This window comes from Hakea prostrata, chromosome 4 (assembly GCF_041222555.1).
Source record: "Hakea prostrata isolate BN-2017 chromosome 4, UWA_Hpros_2, whole genome shotgun sequence".
NCBI classification, from domain to species: domain Eukaryota; kingdom Viridiplantae; phylum Streptophyta; class Magnoliopsida; order Proteales; family Proteaceae; genus Hakea; species Hakea prostrata.
In genome coordinates, this window is record NC_142603.1 from 54,340,768 (window position 1) to 54,358,044 (window position 17,277).

Here is a 17,277-nt window from a genome sequence, read left to right on the forward strand (position 1 = left end):
TTGTTTCAATGTAAAGAAATCTTTCGTGGTATATTTCATACACAAAAAATTAAAGTGAAATTACTGTGCCATATTATTCTTACTTTGCTTGGTTCCACACTTCTAATCTTTTCTTTTTTTTCTTTTTTGCTAAAGGTAAACAAATTAATGAAACTCATTTCCAACAATAACAATCACAAATTTACCTTTAACTCTATAGAGTCAGCTCTATAAATCCAAACAAGGTTAAGTAAAAGAGACAAAGAGAAGTACCAGTAACAAATTTAAGCATACATGAAGGTAATTAAGGGTAAAGTCAAGTTACCACTCCAAGAACATCATTTTTTATTTGTTCAACTACACGAGTCCAAACAGGGGCGGACTCACTAAGGGGCCGAGGGGGGCCATGGCCCCCCCCGGATTTTTAAATATTTTTAATAATTCTCTTTTTATTTCACTTTTGTTATTAATTTTCTTCATTTTTTCAGTGTTTTTCTCTTCTCACATGTGAAATATCATTATTTGGCCCCCCTCAATTTTGAGAATAATTTTGAAAGGTAAAATAATGGGTATAATTGTCATCCTTAGTTAAAAACTAACTCCTCAATTCCTATTTATTCTCCCCTCTCTTCTCTCTCACATCTTTTTTTCCTATTTATTCTCTTCTCTTTCTATAATCGTGGGTTAAAGAAATTTTTTGAAAAAAAAAATCTTACTAGAAATTCAAAATGCCATTCCTAATTAGAAACTAACTCCTCCTCAATCCTTATTTATTCTCTCATTTCTCTCATCTCTTCTCTTTTATTCTCTTCCGTTTATTTTTTCCTATTTATTCTTCTTCAACTTTCTATAAGCGTGGGTGGGTTAAGGAAAATTTGGGGAAAAAATCTTCTTCACAATTAGGTATTCTTTCTCTTTCTCAATTTATATATTGTTTATATTTTTTTCATTTTTTTTTGTTTTTCTTTATTAGATTTTGTATTTTTGTTTCTTTATTTCTTTTGTTATTTTTGCTATTTGATTATATATTGTATCTCTTACCTAAAAAAAATAGTTTGCATTTGACTTTTTATGGTTGAAAGTCTTTTTTTTTTGTTGGTACTGATACTTTAATTTACCTATATCTTGTTGAAAAAAAAATAATTATCAATAATTTACGTATTTTTGTCAAATATGTGGGCATATTCTTTAATATAATAAAATAATTCATAGGTGGAAGCCCCAATGGGTCTTATAAAGGCCCACACAATATGTGGCGAAAAAGCATTTGTTCTTCCCCAATCTAGACTTTCGTTCTTCGGCCCCCCCCAATATTCAATCCTGGGTCCGCCCCTGAGTCCAAAGCCTTCCAGACAGCCCTATCAGTACTTGTATGAGCATCTAGTCCTAGCACATGCATATTCTTTTCTACTCTTTCTATAATAGTCAATTTAGCCCTACTCCTAGCTACCTCTCTTAGCTCCATCAAATCATTGTTCCTTACGGGTGCCTCTAATGGCCCTCTGGGGGCATGGGCATTGCCCATTCCACCTCAAGTGACACTCATAAATTATCGTGAATTAGTGCAATATCCAAGTTGGATCTAATACAATCAATTTTTACTCTATCTCTCCTAGTCTTGCCACACATTCTCCTCAGTATCCTCCTTTGTACTAAACTTACTTTGCTTACATGCCTTTTCTTGGTTGCCCAACATTCTACCTCATAGATCATAACTGGCATGAAAATCCCCTTTCCCAAAGGCCCATAAACACAGCCTAAACGCTAGAAGATCAACTTTATCCTTGAAGATGGAGAATCTAAACACACTACTAGTATTGGAGTTTGGATCAGCTCCCCATCCGAGGAGAACAATGCGCTCCTCTAGTGCTTTTGAACCATACAATAGGGGTGGGACCCACGATGAGCTCCACTGAAATTCCATTTCTTATTTTTGTCAATGTTTACCTGATAGTCTCACCACTATTTTGTGGTCCGAAAACATCAAGGGAAGTCATTTTTCCTCCCTGCTATAAAGATTATCAGACTCCTAGCATTGATAAATCCAATCAAGCCAAGTTAAGGAAGGCATCGTTAGGGAGGGTTTGTATCTCCCTGAAGGCTTCTACCATTCAATGAAAAAACAATATACATGAGAGTGACAAATGAGTGAGGAGAGGAAACTGTTTCATTTTCAAAATGTCTAGCATCAACTGTACCCTGAATTTTTAAATACTATCAAGACCACTTTGGCAAATGACAATGACAAGGGTTACACATCAAGTTGGCAAACCTATCTAGGTTTTTATAGAATTGGAACATATCAGCTTTTGGAAATATTGACAATCTATTTCGCCTAACATCTTGTGAAATTGATGCTCTACAGGCTGGCAGCCACCCAAACTCAGAATTAATCCTACAAATAACCCACACCATCCAATGGACTCTATAGGCTGAAGACAATTATGGTTCCAAAAATCAAGAGAAAAATACATCTCTGATAGGGATAGAAATGCCAAATTCTATCATCTAGTTTCAAAAATTCATTGTCACAAAAGAATAATTGAAACCTTGCAGCATGATGGTCAAATTCTTAAAGGTAATGTGAAAATTGCAACAACATTTGCTAATTTCATGCAAGACCTCTTCACATCCTCAAATCCCCTGGATCTTGGGTTTGTTGAAGCACTCTTCCTTCCTATAGACCAAAATCTGATCCATCGAATATTTCTAGTCCACCCCCAATTGAAGAATTAAAGATGCCCTTTTCTCCATTGGCCCACAAAAAGCACCTGGGATTGATGGTTTCAATGTTTTCTTTTACCAAAATAATTGAGACCTAATTTGCAGTGAACTCTATTCTTTTGTAAATAATTTTTGTCTTAACTTAACTGTACCATTTGGGACAAACCATACTTTGAGGCTTTTGTTTGTCCGTCCACCCAAGCCTCTGGAGGGTTGACACGTGAATGCTTTTAGTGATAATCGTCGGACAGATCACATCCTGAAAAGAAACAACTTAAGTTATTAACCCATGCTGAACCGATGATTGTAATTAAAAGCATCCACATGTTGTCCATCCAGAGGCCTGGGTGGACGGATAGGCAAAAGCCTTGGGCGGGGAGGATCTAAATGCCCCATTGTGAACTAAAAGTGTGTTGGAACTGTAGGAATGATTTCATAGCATATGCTTTAGATTCTAAATGCCCCATTGTACAATGTTGTATTTGTTGTGTGGCTCATGTCATAGTATGTATCTCTTTTTCTATAAATACAAAGTCATGAAGGTTAGACTACAAACCCATACTATCCTACTCACAAAGTGATGGTGTCATTTTCTATTTAAAGAATCATATGATCCTACTCAGAGATCTTGAATTCAATGGATCTAGACACCGAATGTGCCTTTTTATATTCATGTTCCCTTATTCTGCTATCTCGTATACCTATACTTCATGTTTCAAATTGAGAAAACATAGTGATGGAGGTTTAGAATCAACTTCTTTTTAAAGAAAAGTCACAAATATATACGTAAACGGATTGAATTCGGCCCGAATACGGTAATATCTGAATCTGAATCCCATTATTAAACTCATTGTCTAAATTCGAATCTGGTATCCATCGTATATGTAAATTTGCAACCGATTTCGAATTTGTTTACTTAATCGAATTTTCATATAATATCCAATCCAAATTCAAAGTCTAATGGACAAAAATATCTGAATATAATTAGAATATTTAATATTCAATTAAAATAATTATTAGTAGTTTAATATAATTACTTACTATTAATGAATATTAATGAAGAGATAATGATGTATTCTTCAAAATTAAACTTTAAGATGATAAAAATATTGGATTCGAATAGTATCTATCAAATATCTAATCAAACTAAACCAAATAGAGGGTAGTTAATTCCCACCCGCCACTATGATTAATCATGGATGCTGCATGCCTGCATATAATAAATATCGAAACAAAAGCCGAGATTTTGACCCGGAACACATGTTTTGCAGAAATGGGAAACAAGATTTTGACTGTTCATTTTGATATCCAGCGTACACAGCTGGTGCAGCACCCAAGCAATTTCAGTCATCTACCTAATGCGAAGAGCTTTTCCTGAATGATGGAGACGTTGGCCAAGAAGTAGGGAAGATTTGAATATCGCCTTCTATGAAACTACTGGAGAATCGAGTCATCAAAACAACAAAGTTCTAATTGGTTACGCAACTCAAAGAACGGAGAAAACTAGAAAGGTGATGAATGAAGGGCGAGATCGCTTACTAAAAGACAAGATATGTCTAAATCACCATTTCTCTCTCTCTCTCTCTGAAAATTTTGAGGACAGAAATTTCTCCCAAGTGAGATGTTGCCAAAAAGCGAAAAGAATCTCTCAACTCAAACGAAGAAAGAAACAAAGAGAAAACCAGCCACGAACTAGATTACAAATTCATTGAATTGAATTGAACTAAGGACCACTAATGTTTTGTTTGCTCTCTCGCCAATAATTTACCCCGAACTTTGTTCTTTATGGATTAGAAAACAAGCTGGAGTACTTCACTATCTTCACCTTTACATCTTAAAACATCTCAATCCACCCTAGCTACGTCCACACACGCTTTATTCTTCTTCTCACATATTCAATCAAACAAAGACCCAGAGAGATGTGGAGAAGCCAACCATCTTGGAGTCTCTTCGTTCTACTAATTGTAGCCATGGTGGGTCTGCAGGTTCAGGTTTCAGGTGAAACCAAGGCCGGAGATTCAGTAAGCAGAGATGATTTTCCCACTGATTTTGTTTTTGGTTCAGGGACCTCAGCTTATCAGGTCAGTTGATCATTATTTCTCACTGATTTAGATGGTTCTCTTTTGTTATATAATTTTGAAACGAAGATATACTGATGATGTGGAGGAGAAAGTGCAGGTTGAAGGGGCAGTGGCCGAGGATGGAAGGACTCCCAGCTATTGGGACACTTTTGCCCACTCAGGTCAAAATTTTCTTTTCTCTTCTTTCGTTTTTTTATTTTTTTACACAAGAAATTTTATATATTAAAAATGGGTATTACATAATATAAGACTGGACTTCACCCATGACCTTGTCTTAAAAGTATTACATGTTGTAATTTTTTTTTTTTTTTTTTTTTTTTTTTTTTTTACTTTTTTTTTTTTAAATAAAAATAAAAAAAAAAAAAAACAAACAAAAAAATAATTTTTTTTTTTTTTTTACCCCCCCTTTTTTTTTTTTTTTTTTTTAATAACAATAAAAACCCAATTTAGAATGCAATGGGGTTGATCAAATAACCCCTATTTTCGGTTTTTCTAATTGTCCCATTTTCTTTTTTTGACTTCTCTAATCACTTAGATGAGGGATGAAAGGATATTTATGGAAATAAAAGAATAGGTAATTTTTATTAGGACCCCCTGAGGTTTGATCTATGTCATTTTTAGTCCAAATAAATTGACACTTTGCATCTGCCTTCCCGAGGTATTCATAAGATCAATTGAGGACAAATTATGATTTTTAAGACCAAAATACCCCCTATTAAGTTCCAGGTACCCAAGAATCTCTTCCCCTGCTTTTTTTTTACTCTCTCTCCAGTTGTTTTGTTGGCGCGGTCGCTTCCTTTATCGAATGCAAATCAAAACTCAGGAAGACGCTTTCATCCTTTGAGCATAATTTGGTCCACATCGCATATTCTCTCCCTTTGTTTTCATGATCTGAACTTGGGTTTTTGTAAGCACTCATGAAATCAAAAGGCGTTGACGAAGAACTGAAACAAACCTCAATTTATGTTCCGGATCAAAGAAGTCACCATGGTGAGTCGAGTTGCAGAAGAACTAGAGGCGGTGGTGAATCATCTTCGAGGTCTGGTGGTGGGAAATTACTGTGATGACATTCTGATCCGTGATGGGCAAGTGGTGGGTGAGAGTCTTGGTGGTGTTGCATCTTTCGTATTTAACATCCTTGACAATCTCTCCATCTCCTATCATTATGTTTCCAAGGTCAGCCCTGATTTTATTTACTTTGTCTCTCAAGAACCCATCTTCTGTTCTTCCTCTCTAAACACTGTCTTCCATGCCTATTTCACCTCTAAGCCATTTTCTAATGAGTTTCAAGACCGTGTTCTCGAAAGGGTTCGTACATGTGATCCGATTAACCCTTTAGACCTTCCCGATTCCCAATTTGATTTCGAACTAGCGATTGGTATTGGAGGGGAGATCCTGCCTGAAACCCTTGAGCGTATGCTTGATATCTGTCATGTAGTTTTTGTTAACATTCAAGCGTTAATTCGTGAATTTGATCCTGTTGGATGAGACTGTGAGGTTTGTTTCCCTCAGAGAGAGTGGTTTCTTTCATCTCATACCTCGGATTGGCTTTCTTAAGGCTTTGCAGAGGAAGCTACTGGGGTATAATAAATATAGGGTATTTTGGTCATAAAAATTACAATTTGTCCTTAATTGATTTTATTGGATATCTCAGGGGATGCAGATTCAAAGTGTCCATTTATTTGGACTAAAAATGACATAGATCAAACCTCAAGGGGTCCAGATGAAAATTACCCTAAAAGAATCATATAACTATGGGTTAAGATCATCTCTATTCAAGGATATAGTGTGTAACATTATCTTTACTTATTGACTACGGATCCCCCTAATTATATGGCAATAGGAACAAGATATTACTTATAATTAATACTCTCATGAGGAGTAGAACTTTACTCCGTAATACTAGGAGTGCGATAGTGTTTAGCAGGAAATTAATTGTGTTTCAATTGTTTTTTCATCTCATAAATTTCATGGCTATTTATTAAAAATATATTTAGTAATGTATTCATTTTTCATTTAATATTTATATTATCTAGTTTTATCTTTAATAGTATTATTGGTTATAAAAATAATTCTTCATCTTCTTCTTCTTCTTTTATTTTTTATTCTTTTATTTTTTATTTTTTTATTATTAATTGGTTATGAAAACTACAGGGGGAACAATGGACAAAAGCAATGCTGACATAAGTTGTGACCAATATCACAAATATAAGGTATCTTCACATTCAATTCTCAATTTTTTTTTTTGGGTGAAAGTTTAATTCTCAATTCAGCGTCATATTCTAGTTATTTTTTCACCATTGAGTATCCATGTAAGAGCAACAATCCTGTTAGTGAATTTTTTATTTCGGTAGAAGAGGATCTATATATTAACGCGTGACCCACGCAAAGCATCAAGATTACAAAGATCTAGAAACTAAAGATTCAAAATAGGCCAAAAAGTCTGACACACTACGGACATAGTCTTAAGCAAGGGAGTCAGCTACTGCATTACACTCCTTTTTGACATGATGGAAGGAAATATTCTGTAACTGAGAGGACAGGTTCAAAACATCCTATACAATATTCTGAATGTCCATTGGAATCAGCTCTAGCTTTTTCACAAAAGTAATCACTTCCCCAGAATCTGATTCCACCAGGACATTTCTAAAGTATTCCTCTAAGGCCATTAGGATTCCCTCCCTCAGAGCCAATGCTTCTTCTATAAGAATCGAGTCGAATTGGGTTGGAATTGCTAGCCTTCTAATGGGCTTACCATCATAATTTCTACAGACAATACACAACCCACCACCTTTATCATTGAACGTTGCATCTACTTTAATTTTTACGAAGCCCACAGGAGGGCATGTCCAAGAAAAGGGGTTCTAGGGTCTTCACTCGACGTCTGCTTCTTCTCAGAAGCCTTAGATACAAACTTGAATTTGAATTTTTGCAAGGTGCTTATTGAGAATGTTTTCATTCTCTCCTAGGAAGATGTCAGAAGCCTTACCTACAAACTTGAATTTGAATTTCTGCAAGGTACTTGTTGAGAATGTTTTCATTCTGTCTCCTAGGAAGATGTGAAACTCATGGCTGATACAGGATTGGAAGCTTACCGATTCTCCATCTCATGGCCTAGAGTTATTCCAAGTATGATAACTACCCTTCATACATTCTCTTACCAAGAGAACTCACCTCCATAAATTTTATTTTGAGTTATTTTTCATCTTATTGTCAGATGGAAGAGGACCTGTGAATCCAAAGGGAGTACAATACTATAATAATCTCATTAATGAACTCTTCAGCCATGGTAAGGAGGTGAAGGAAAAAGTGATACAACTTGAATTGAAAAAAAAAATGTGTTTTTTCATTTCTTTTTTTTTTTTTTTTTTTTTTTTTTTTTTTTAATTGAGCAGGAATTGAACCGCATGTTACGTTGTTTCATTTTGATCTTCCTCAAAAACTCGAAGATGAATACAAAGGATGGCTAAGCATAAAAATTGTGTTAGAATACTCTACTCTTCTCCTTAAATATATTGCATGTATTATTTTAAATCTTTATTTAATATTAATTCATATTTATTTGGGTTTATTATTTTAATTATTTTTTCCAACAAATTATTTGTGAGGTTTATACATGATGATGACAAAGGGATCTAAATTTATACTAAATGTGGACTGGAAATTTAATGTAGGGAGGATTTCACAGCATTTGCAGATGTATGCTTCAAAGAGTTTGGTGATAGAGTTTTCCATTGGATTACTGTGAATGAACCTAATGCGTTCATTCTAGGCGGGTATGATGTAGGAATTTTCCCACCTGTCCGTTGTTCTCCTCCTTTTGGTTTCAAAGATTGCAAAGCCGGCAATTCTACAGTTGAGCCATACATTGCCACACATAATATATTGCTTGCTTATGCATCAGTTGCAAGATTGTACAAAAACAAGTACCAGGTCTCTCTCTCTCTCTCTCTCTCTCTCTCTCTCTCTCTCTCTCTCTCTCTCTCTCTCTCTCTCTCTCTCTCTCTCTCTATAGAGAATGTTATATTGTGATTCGAATTTTTGTACCTGACTTTGAAAATGGATCTGCACCGACATAATTTGGTGCTCGGCCCAAATAACATAACGGATCAACTTGTTTATCTAACCAAAGTCTATATGTGCCTTATGTTTACTTAGGAGGTCAGAGTAAAGTTTGGGATTTTTGCCTTAGGGTTTTGGGTGAGAGTTCTTGTAACGTCGTTTTGGCAATTAGTCTTTATTTTTTTCCCTCTTCTACACTGTAGAAATTCTTTTCCTTCCCTGTGGACGTAGCATAACGCATTGATGTGTGAACTACGTTAAATCTGTGTTTTTTCGTTTTTGTTTCTGTTTTAATTCGTAATTTCCTGATGTTTGTTTTAATAGAGAACTAAGAAATGGTACTGGTGATTGATATCTAACATAGAACATGGATGCTCATGTAGGCCAAGCAACGAGGACTTATAGGGTTCAATGTATTTGCCAACTCTTTTCTTCCATTAACAAATAAAACAGAAGATATCATGGCAACTCAGAGGGCAAATGACTTCTATGTTGGTTGGCAAGTTTCTCTCTCAACGTCCTAAACAAAGAAAATTGATAGACATTAGAGAAATTTAACTTAATATCCGCTAATAGATGACAAGTTGCAGGTATTTGGACCCTTTGATGTTTGGAGATTACCCAGAAAGCATGAAAAAAAATGTTGGCTCAAGGCTCCCTTCTTTCACTCCAAGCCAATCAAAACAAGTGAAAGGCTCAACTGATTTCGTTGCAGTGAATTATTACTTTACGGTGTATGTCAGAGATGATCCTACCAGTCTTAACCATGATCAGAGGGACCATGTCAGAGACATGGCTGCGGAATTAATATGTATGTGTTGATTTCATTTCTACTCATATTTGTTAGCAAATTCATTCGCATCTTTTTAAGAAGATAACCTTAATTCTTCTATCTTTGCAGATAATATAGGAGGAACACCAATTCCGGGTCAGGTAACAATCTTGCAACATATGCAGTTCTATGGAGTATATCTATTTTAGTTGATATAGAAGCTCTTCAACTAGTACTGCATTGTGACCAAATGCTCTTGGATTAATTAGAAAACTGCATTAACAAAGTGAGTTCAAGCTAGGCTGCATGCATTATGAGTTTCTTCAAATCCCACAGTGGCAGCAGCCTCATGCACTGGGTTGTCATTTATGGTTTACCAATGTGCAAAATGTTTTTTGCTCGCACACAACAAGGTCATCTGTATTAGCAAAAAGACTTAAAGAAAAAAGGGGGAAAAAATCCAGAGTCTACTGCTAAGATAGCAAAGGAAACGAAGCAAGACACCAAATAATGAATCAAAGCAATTAGGACAGCTAATATTTCGGTCTTCTTTAAGCATGTAGAGGGTATCCTAAACCATAGAAGGGAAGGTTACCACTAAGGATGCAAGTTTGGCCTTAAAGGCTTGAGTATTCCCTAATCAACCCTAAGCCTGAAAATGGCTTAGTTCAAGATTCTACCCTTTGCTCGGCCGAGAGGATCTGTAATCCCAAAACAAGGGTAAGCAAAAGAACAAAACCCAAAGCCCAAGGAAGAACCCACTAGATGATACCATGCTTGAATAATTCTAGAAGATGACCTAGCCGGGTCTTTTCCATGTATTTTATATCATATCATGCTATCATATAAGTGCATGTACTCCTGTTTCATGATAAATCTTTTTCTTGAGAATTGTATATATCCTTAGTTTTATTCAAATGTCATAACTTATGTATTAATTTTAAGTACAGCTATATAACAATTACAAAAAATATTTCACCTACATGGGCTTTCACACAAGTATGTCAATGACAATTTTCTTGTTATCATACATCTGAAGTATGTTATGAGAAATAACAATGTTTATTCTACCATCACAGGGTAGCTCAGTTGGCAATGATCGACACTTTTTGGCAAAGAGTTCATGGATTCGACCCTCCGTGATGGTATACATAACCCCGACCCCCTAATATAGAAAACTACTAGTTAAAAAAAATCCTACTGAGCTAACTCAAGCGGATGTGATGCAGGACCCTTTTACTCCCTCGGGTATGCATGGTCTACTGGGGTATATCAAGCAAGTTTATGACAATCCACTCATCTACATCCATGAAAATGGTAAGTGCATTTTTCTTCTTCATACCATCAAAGTATGATAATGTTCTGCAGTTATGTATGCCACTTAGTTATTGAGAAGGGTTTTGGAGAAAGATAATTAATTTCGCTCATATCATGTTTGATAAAATACTTCATTGTCATACCATGTTTCTAGGTCTGGCGACGAAGCATGATGATCCATTGCTTGACTTGTCAAGAGTGAAATATTTATTAGGCAATATTCATAGTCTGCTACAGGCTGTGAGGTATCTCTCTAATATCTCATTAGCTTAACCAAGCTTCCTTCTGATCTCCTCTTTAATGTCTGAATGTGTATGTGTTTGAAATTGACATAGGAATGGATCAAATGTCAAAGGGTATTTCACTTGGTCGTTTTTAGATGTATATGAATTAACTTTTGGCTACCAATCAAGTTATGGCCTCTACTACGTAGACTTCAATAGCACTGATTTGCAGAGACACCCTAAGCTATCTGCCCATTGGTACTCCAAGTTTCTCAAAGGTACAAGAAGAAGAAGCAAGGGTCAATACTCATATGACCAATAAATATATATTTAGTATAGCCAATGCAGGGTTGGTCGACAAATAAGATCTAAGATCCATACCGCTTAGTGCAAATGGCGTAGTTTGACCCCTGCAAATGGCATATGTAATATCCCAACCCTCTATATCTAAAAGTGTCCATTTAAAAAATAAAAAATTTTGAGAAATAAAAGTTTTTCTATATACAAATAGGTGAAAATTATTGTTTTTTCATGAATTCCCACTTTTATTAGAGGAGTATGAGAGCAATGGAGATCAATTACTTATCTCTAGATTTTCTATCCTCTCTTGGAACCTAATTTGTGTCCATATATGGCTATGTTTTTATATCTTTGACAAATAAATTTTTATTTATGTTGCTAAGGATGTGGCTATATTGCTGTCTTCTTCATCTTCTTCCTCTTTTTTTTTGGGGTGTTATAAGGACTCATTTGTTTCGATGAAAGGAAATCTTTTGTGGTATAGTTCACATACAAAAAATTAAACTGAAATTATTGTGCCATCTTATTCTTACTTTGCTTGGTTCCACACTTCTAATCTTATTTTTTTTTCTTTTCTTTTTTTTTCTTTTTTTCCTGCTAAAGGTAACAAATTAATGAAACTCATTTGCAACAATAACAATAACAATCACAATCTTACCTTAACTCAATAGAGTTAGCTCTATGAATCCAAACAAGGTTAAGTAAAAGAGACAAGAGAAGTACCAATAATAAATTTAAGCATACATGAAGTTAATTAATCGCTAGAAGATCAGCTTTATCCTTGAAGATAGAGAATCTAAATGCACTACTAGTATTGGACTAGTCTGGATCAGCTCCCCATCTGGGGGAACAATGCGCTCCTCTAGTGCTTTTCAACAATACAATAGGGGTGGGACCCATGATGAGCCCCACTGAAATTCCACTTTTTATTTTGTCAATGTTTACTAATAGTCTCACCACTATTTTGTGGTGCGAAAACATCAAGGGAATGCATTTTCCTCATTGCTAGAAAGATTATCAGACTCCTAGCATTGATATATCCAATCAACCCAGGTTCAGGAAGGCATCGTTAGGGAGGGTTTGTATCTCCCTGAAGGCTTGTACCATTCAATGAAAGAACAATATACATGAGAGTGACAAATGAGTGAAGAGAGGAAACTGTTTCATTTTCAAAATGCCTGGTATCAACTGCACCTGACTTTTTAAATACTATCAAGAATGCTTTGTCAAATGACAATGAACAAGGGTTACACATCAAGTTGGCAAACCTATCTAGGTTTCTACAGAATTGGAACATATCAGTTTTTGGGAATATTGACAATCTATTTCACCTAACAGTTTGTGAAATTGATACTCTACAGGCTACCAACCACCCAAACTCAAAGTTAATCCTACAAAAAACCCACACCATCCAATGGGCTCTACAGGCTGAAGAACAATTCTAGTTCAAAAAATCAAAAGAAAAATACATCTCTGATAGGGATGGAAATGCCAAATTATATCATCTAGCTTCAAAAATTCATTGTCACAAAAGAATAATTGAAACCTTGCAGCATGATGGTCAAATTCTTAAAGGTAATGTGGAAATTGCAACAACATTTGCTAATTTCATGCAAAACCTCTTCACATCCTCAAATCCCCTGGATCCTGGCTTTGTTGAAGCACTCTTCCCTCCTATAGACCAAAATCTGATCCCACCGAATATCTCTAGTCCAACCCCAATTGAAGAAATTAAAGATGCTCTTTTCTCCATAGGCCCACACAAAACACCTAGGATTGATGGTTTCAATGCTTTCTTTTACCAAAAAAATCGGGACCTAATTTGCAATGAACTCTATTCTTTTGTAAATTTTTTTTTTTTTTTAACTTAGTTGTACCTTTTGGGACAAACCATACTTTGCTTTGTATTATCCCAAAAACTAAAAATCCAAAAATGGTTTTGGAATTCATACCAATTAGCTTATGCAATGTTAACTATAAAATCCTTTCTAGAAGGCTCAGATCGTACTTGCAAAACCTCATCTCACCATGTCAATGTGCCTTTGTCCCTAATAAACAAATTACAAATAATATAATGATTGCACACGAGATATACCATTTTATGCACAAAACTAGAGCAAAACTGGACAGTGGCTCTAAAACTAGATATGTCAAAGGCCTATGATAATGTTGAAGGGGTGTTATAACCAAACTTTTCCAGCCGTACGGTTTTGATAACCATTGATGTGCTATTGTCAAAAGAGATCATCAGCTTCATTCTTTGTGAAACTTAATGGTAGTCCCTACCTATGGTTCACTGGATCTAGAGGGCTAAGGCAAGGATGCCCCCTGAGCCTGTATCTCTTTCTTATTATAATGGAAGTTCTATCCAGAATTCTCACTGAATACACGGAACTTAATCTCTTCAAAGGTAATAAAATTGTCAGAAATGCTCTGAAAATCTCACATCATTTTTTTGCAGATGACACATTTTTCTTCTGTGAGACCGAAAAGGAAGATGTACTAGCACTACAAGCTGCCATTGACATCTTCTTTGATATTACACGACAACAAATTAACTTTGAAAAGAGTGGTGATTTTTTCTCTAGAAATGTGGACCACGCAAACAAAGGATAAATTTTGTCAGTACTAAGAATTAAGGAAATGAAGAAGAATGCTACTTACCAAGGAACTCAACTATTCCATTGAAGGGCTAAAACAAAAAACTTTGATCATCTCCTAGCAAAAATGGGGAACAAAATGGCAACTTAAAAAGCCTCATCTCTAGCCTATGCAGGTAGGGAAGTGCTCATGAAATCGATACTCCAATCTCAATCCCTTTATATAATGTAGTACTTTCGCTTTCCCAAAATTGTATGCAGGAAACTGGATGCAATATGTCAGCGATTTTGGTTGGGAAAACCAAACAAGGTGAAACAATTGACACTCATTTCTTAGGAACGATGCCCCAAATCTAAACAACAAGGAGGACTAGGATTTAAAGGTGTGGAGCATATTAATTGTACTCTATTTCTCAAATAAGGCTGGAGACTCCTCAATAACCCAAACTCACTTTGGGGAAAATTTCTCAAAACAAGATACTTTCCAACTCGTCACTATTTGATCCAAAGGTTAAAAAAAAAAAAAGAAACAAAATCATGGATATGGAATAGCATTACTAGCATTTTTCCCCTGCTCCAAATGATGGTACTAAAGAAAATTGGCGATGGGAATGACACATATTTCTGGTATGATCCTTTAATGCGTAATTCAACAGATCACACGGTAGGTGAATACAATTTTCTCCTTTTGCAAAGACAAGTTATAGTACAAGAAGTCTACCAAACCTACCAACAAAGAAACATGGAGTTAAACAATCAAACCAATGCCATCTCAATAACATCTTCCTTATCTCAACCAATTCTTTCAATTCACCCATCCCCAACACATGACTCATGGATATCTCTTTTATCGACAATAGGTGAGTTCTCGGTCAAATTAGCAGGAAAAACCCTATCAAAATTAAATAGCCAGGACTCACTAACACCATACTCTCAATGGTGGAGTTTTTTTTTTTTTTGTTTGGAAATTTACCAATACATCCAAAGTTTAAATCCTTTTTCTAGCGTCTCTTAAATGCAAGACTACCAACTAAGATGATTCTCTCTAAATGGGCAGGAACAACACTGATTTGCGAATTTTGCAACAACAAAGAAGAATCGACTTGGCACATTCATCTCATTCGACTGGACGAAGAGAATTTAGGCAGCAAGATCATTGGGACTCATGACAGAATTGATTAACAACAATTCCCCCATTAACTTTTGCAATTCTTTTCTAACTAACCCTCTTTATGAAATAAAAAATACTAAAAAATGGTTCTTCTCCATTTTCATAATAACCTGTTATTATATATGGTAAAAGGAATGCAAAGGTTTATAGCAATAAAGAACCCAACCCTCTACAAATACTGAATAATGTAAATAGATGGATTAGAGACCTGAAAATCCTCACCAACGGTAACCCTAAGTTAAACAATGCAAAAGTAATACTACAACCTACTTTTTTCAGATGTCTGAACTCATCTAATGACCTTGGAAACTCACCAATACTTATGTGCGCAGGTGTATCTAATGAACTAGATGGAGATAGATGGAGCGTATGACTCTTATGGAATGAAATCATCTAATAAGTAAGCACAGTAAGAGCACCAGCAGGAAACCTTTTGAAGGAAATACTAGAAACCACTTGGACAATACAAAGAGCCCAACTAAAGAAAGGACAACTACACTACCTCTTGTGTGATAACACAACAGAAAAATATCTCATAATCTCATCACATGCAAAGAGATAAGGCATTTATTTCATACCCTTTACCCTATGTTGGCAATGATACTTGTTAGGTTTTTTATTAAAATCTATATTATCTATATATTAAGTTTCAAAATTAGCTTTTGCATTTTTTTTATTTTAATTGTTTTGTTAGTGTGTGGGACCCATGAGGTCAGGGTGGTAATGAGACATCATGAGTAAAGGAGGTCCTTCATGACCTTGGTTATGAGGCTCTTCATGACATTGGACATGGGTCTTAATGGTCTTGATCATGGTGGTGTGGTGGGGTTACTTGAAGGGTGGAATTTACTTCAATTCTAACTCTTGACCATCATTTCTCATTTCAACTTCATGACCATTCATGGTCATTACCATGAGTGGGGTTGAGGTTATTGAATGGATTAAATCCAATTCATTGCCTTAGGCCCTGTTTGGTTACATGAGTCTGGAGATTTCAAATATCTAGAGATTTCAAATCTGTAGACTTCAAATTTATAGAGTCATAATTTATAAAATTAAGTGTTTGGTTGTGGAATGAAATCAGTGGATTCATCCTAAAAAACTATTTGATTGACGTGATTTTTGTGAATATGCAAATGTATAGCTTTTTTGAAATCTCTGGATTTCACCCCTTACCCATAAATCTACATATTCACATTTTTAGTGTAAAAAGGTGAATCTATAGAATTCATGAATCTAGAGGTTTTTACAACCAAACGGGTATAATTCTCGGATTCATGTAACCAAACAGGCCCTTAAGAATCCTAAGGGGTGTAAGGTGAGGGTTGGGCCTATATAAACCCAACCCTTCCTTACATGTGGTGTGCAATTGAGACACTCCTCACTCTCACATTATTTGTGTTACAAAGTTAATTTCTTTCTTTGAATTTGTCTAAGTGTTGTGCTCTAGCTTTTGGCTCCTTGAATGGACTAGAAGAACTACCTCATCTTCTAGTTGGAGGTTGCTTTATCTTGGAGGTGGTGGTGCGAAAAACCCTTAGTAGTAGAGTGCATCAATTACCTTAAAGACAGCATTCAAGGTGTGACTCAACCTCATTGATCGGTGATTTGTTCGGTTGCAACTTCAAGCTCTACTGATTGTCTAAAGATCTTCATCTCTCAATTGTATTGCAATTTCATTTTTGTATGTTTGAAGAATTTGTAATACAATTACCCCAACAATACTACTGATTACATTCAAATTAGAAGTTTGTAATCTAAGACATGATGCAACCAAAGAATGACTACTAAGCTTAACAAATGAACATGTAGAATTTGCTTATTTTGAGGCTATGCATCTATGATTGAGTAGTTTCAACTCTTAGCTTATAAACTTTTCCCTTTTGCATCAGAAGAAAAAGAAAAAAGAGATGCTCCTCAGCTTCAGGACAAAGATTTGTGCCACCAAGGGAAAATGTCGGCCTTTGTCTTCACCGTCTTTATCACTTCCGTGTCTACCTCATTTATTAACAACCGTTCATATTACATCAAACCACAGCCTTCCATT

General features: G+C 35.4%; 1 protein-coding gene and 1 pseudogene across 1 annotated transcript; both read left to right on the forward strand.

Annotated features, from left to right (window-relative positions):
• The first annotated feature begins 4,585 nt into the window (after nt 1–4,585).
• LOC149019675 (beta-glucosidase 11-like) lies at nt 4,586–11,481 on the forward strand. The gene is made up of 14 exons (XM_089154118.1): nt 4,586–4,784; nt 4,882–4,945; nt 6,939–6,997; nt 7,838–7,913; nt 8,002–8,073; nt 8,180–8,267; nt 8,459–8,717; nt 9,230–9,345; nt 9,437–9,657; nt 9,748–9,812; nt 10,698–10,763; nt 10,848–10,935; nt 11,090–11,180; nt 11,271–11,481. Exons 1-14 carry the CDS (start codon nt 4,623–4,625, stop codon nt 11,479–11,481), a joined length of 1,638 nt encoding a protein of 545 aa, XP_089010244.1. The 5' UTR covers nt 4,586–4,622.
• On the forward strand, nt 5,772–6,396 carry LOC149019676 (inositol 3-kinase pseudogene; annotated as a pseudogene).
• Nucleotides 11,482–17,277: the final 5,796 nt, after the last annotated feature.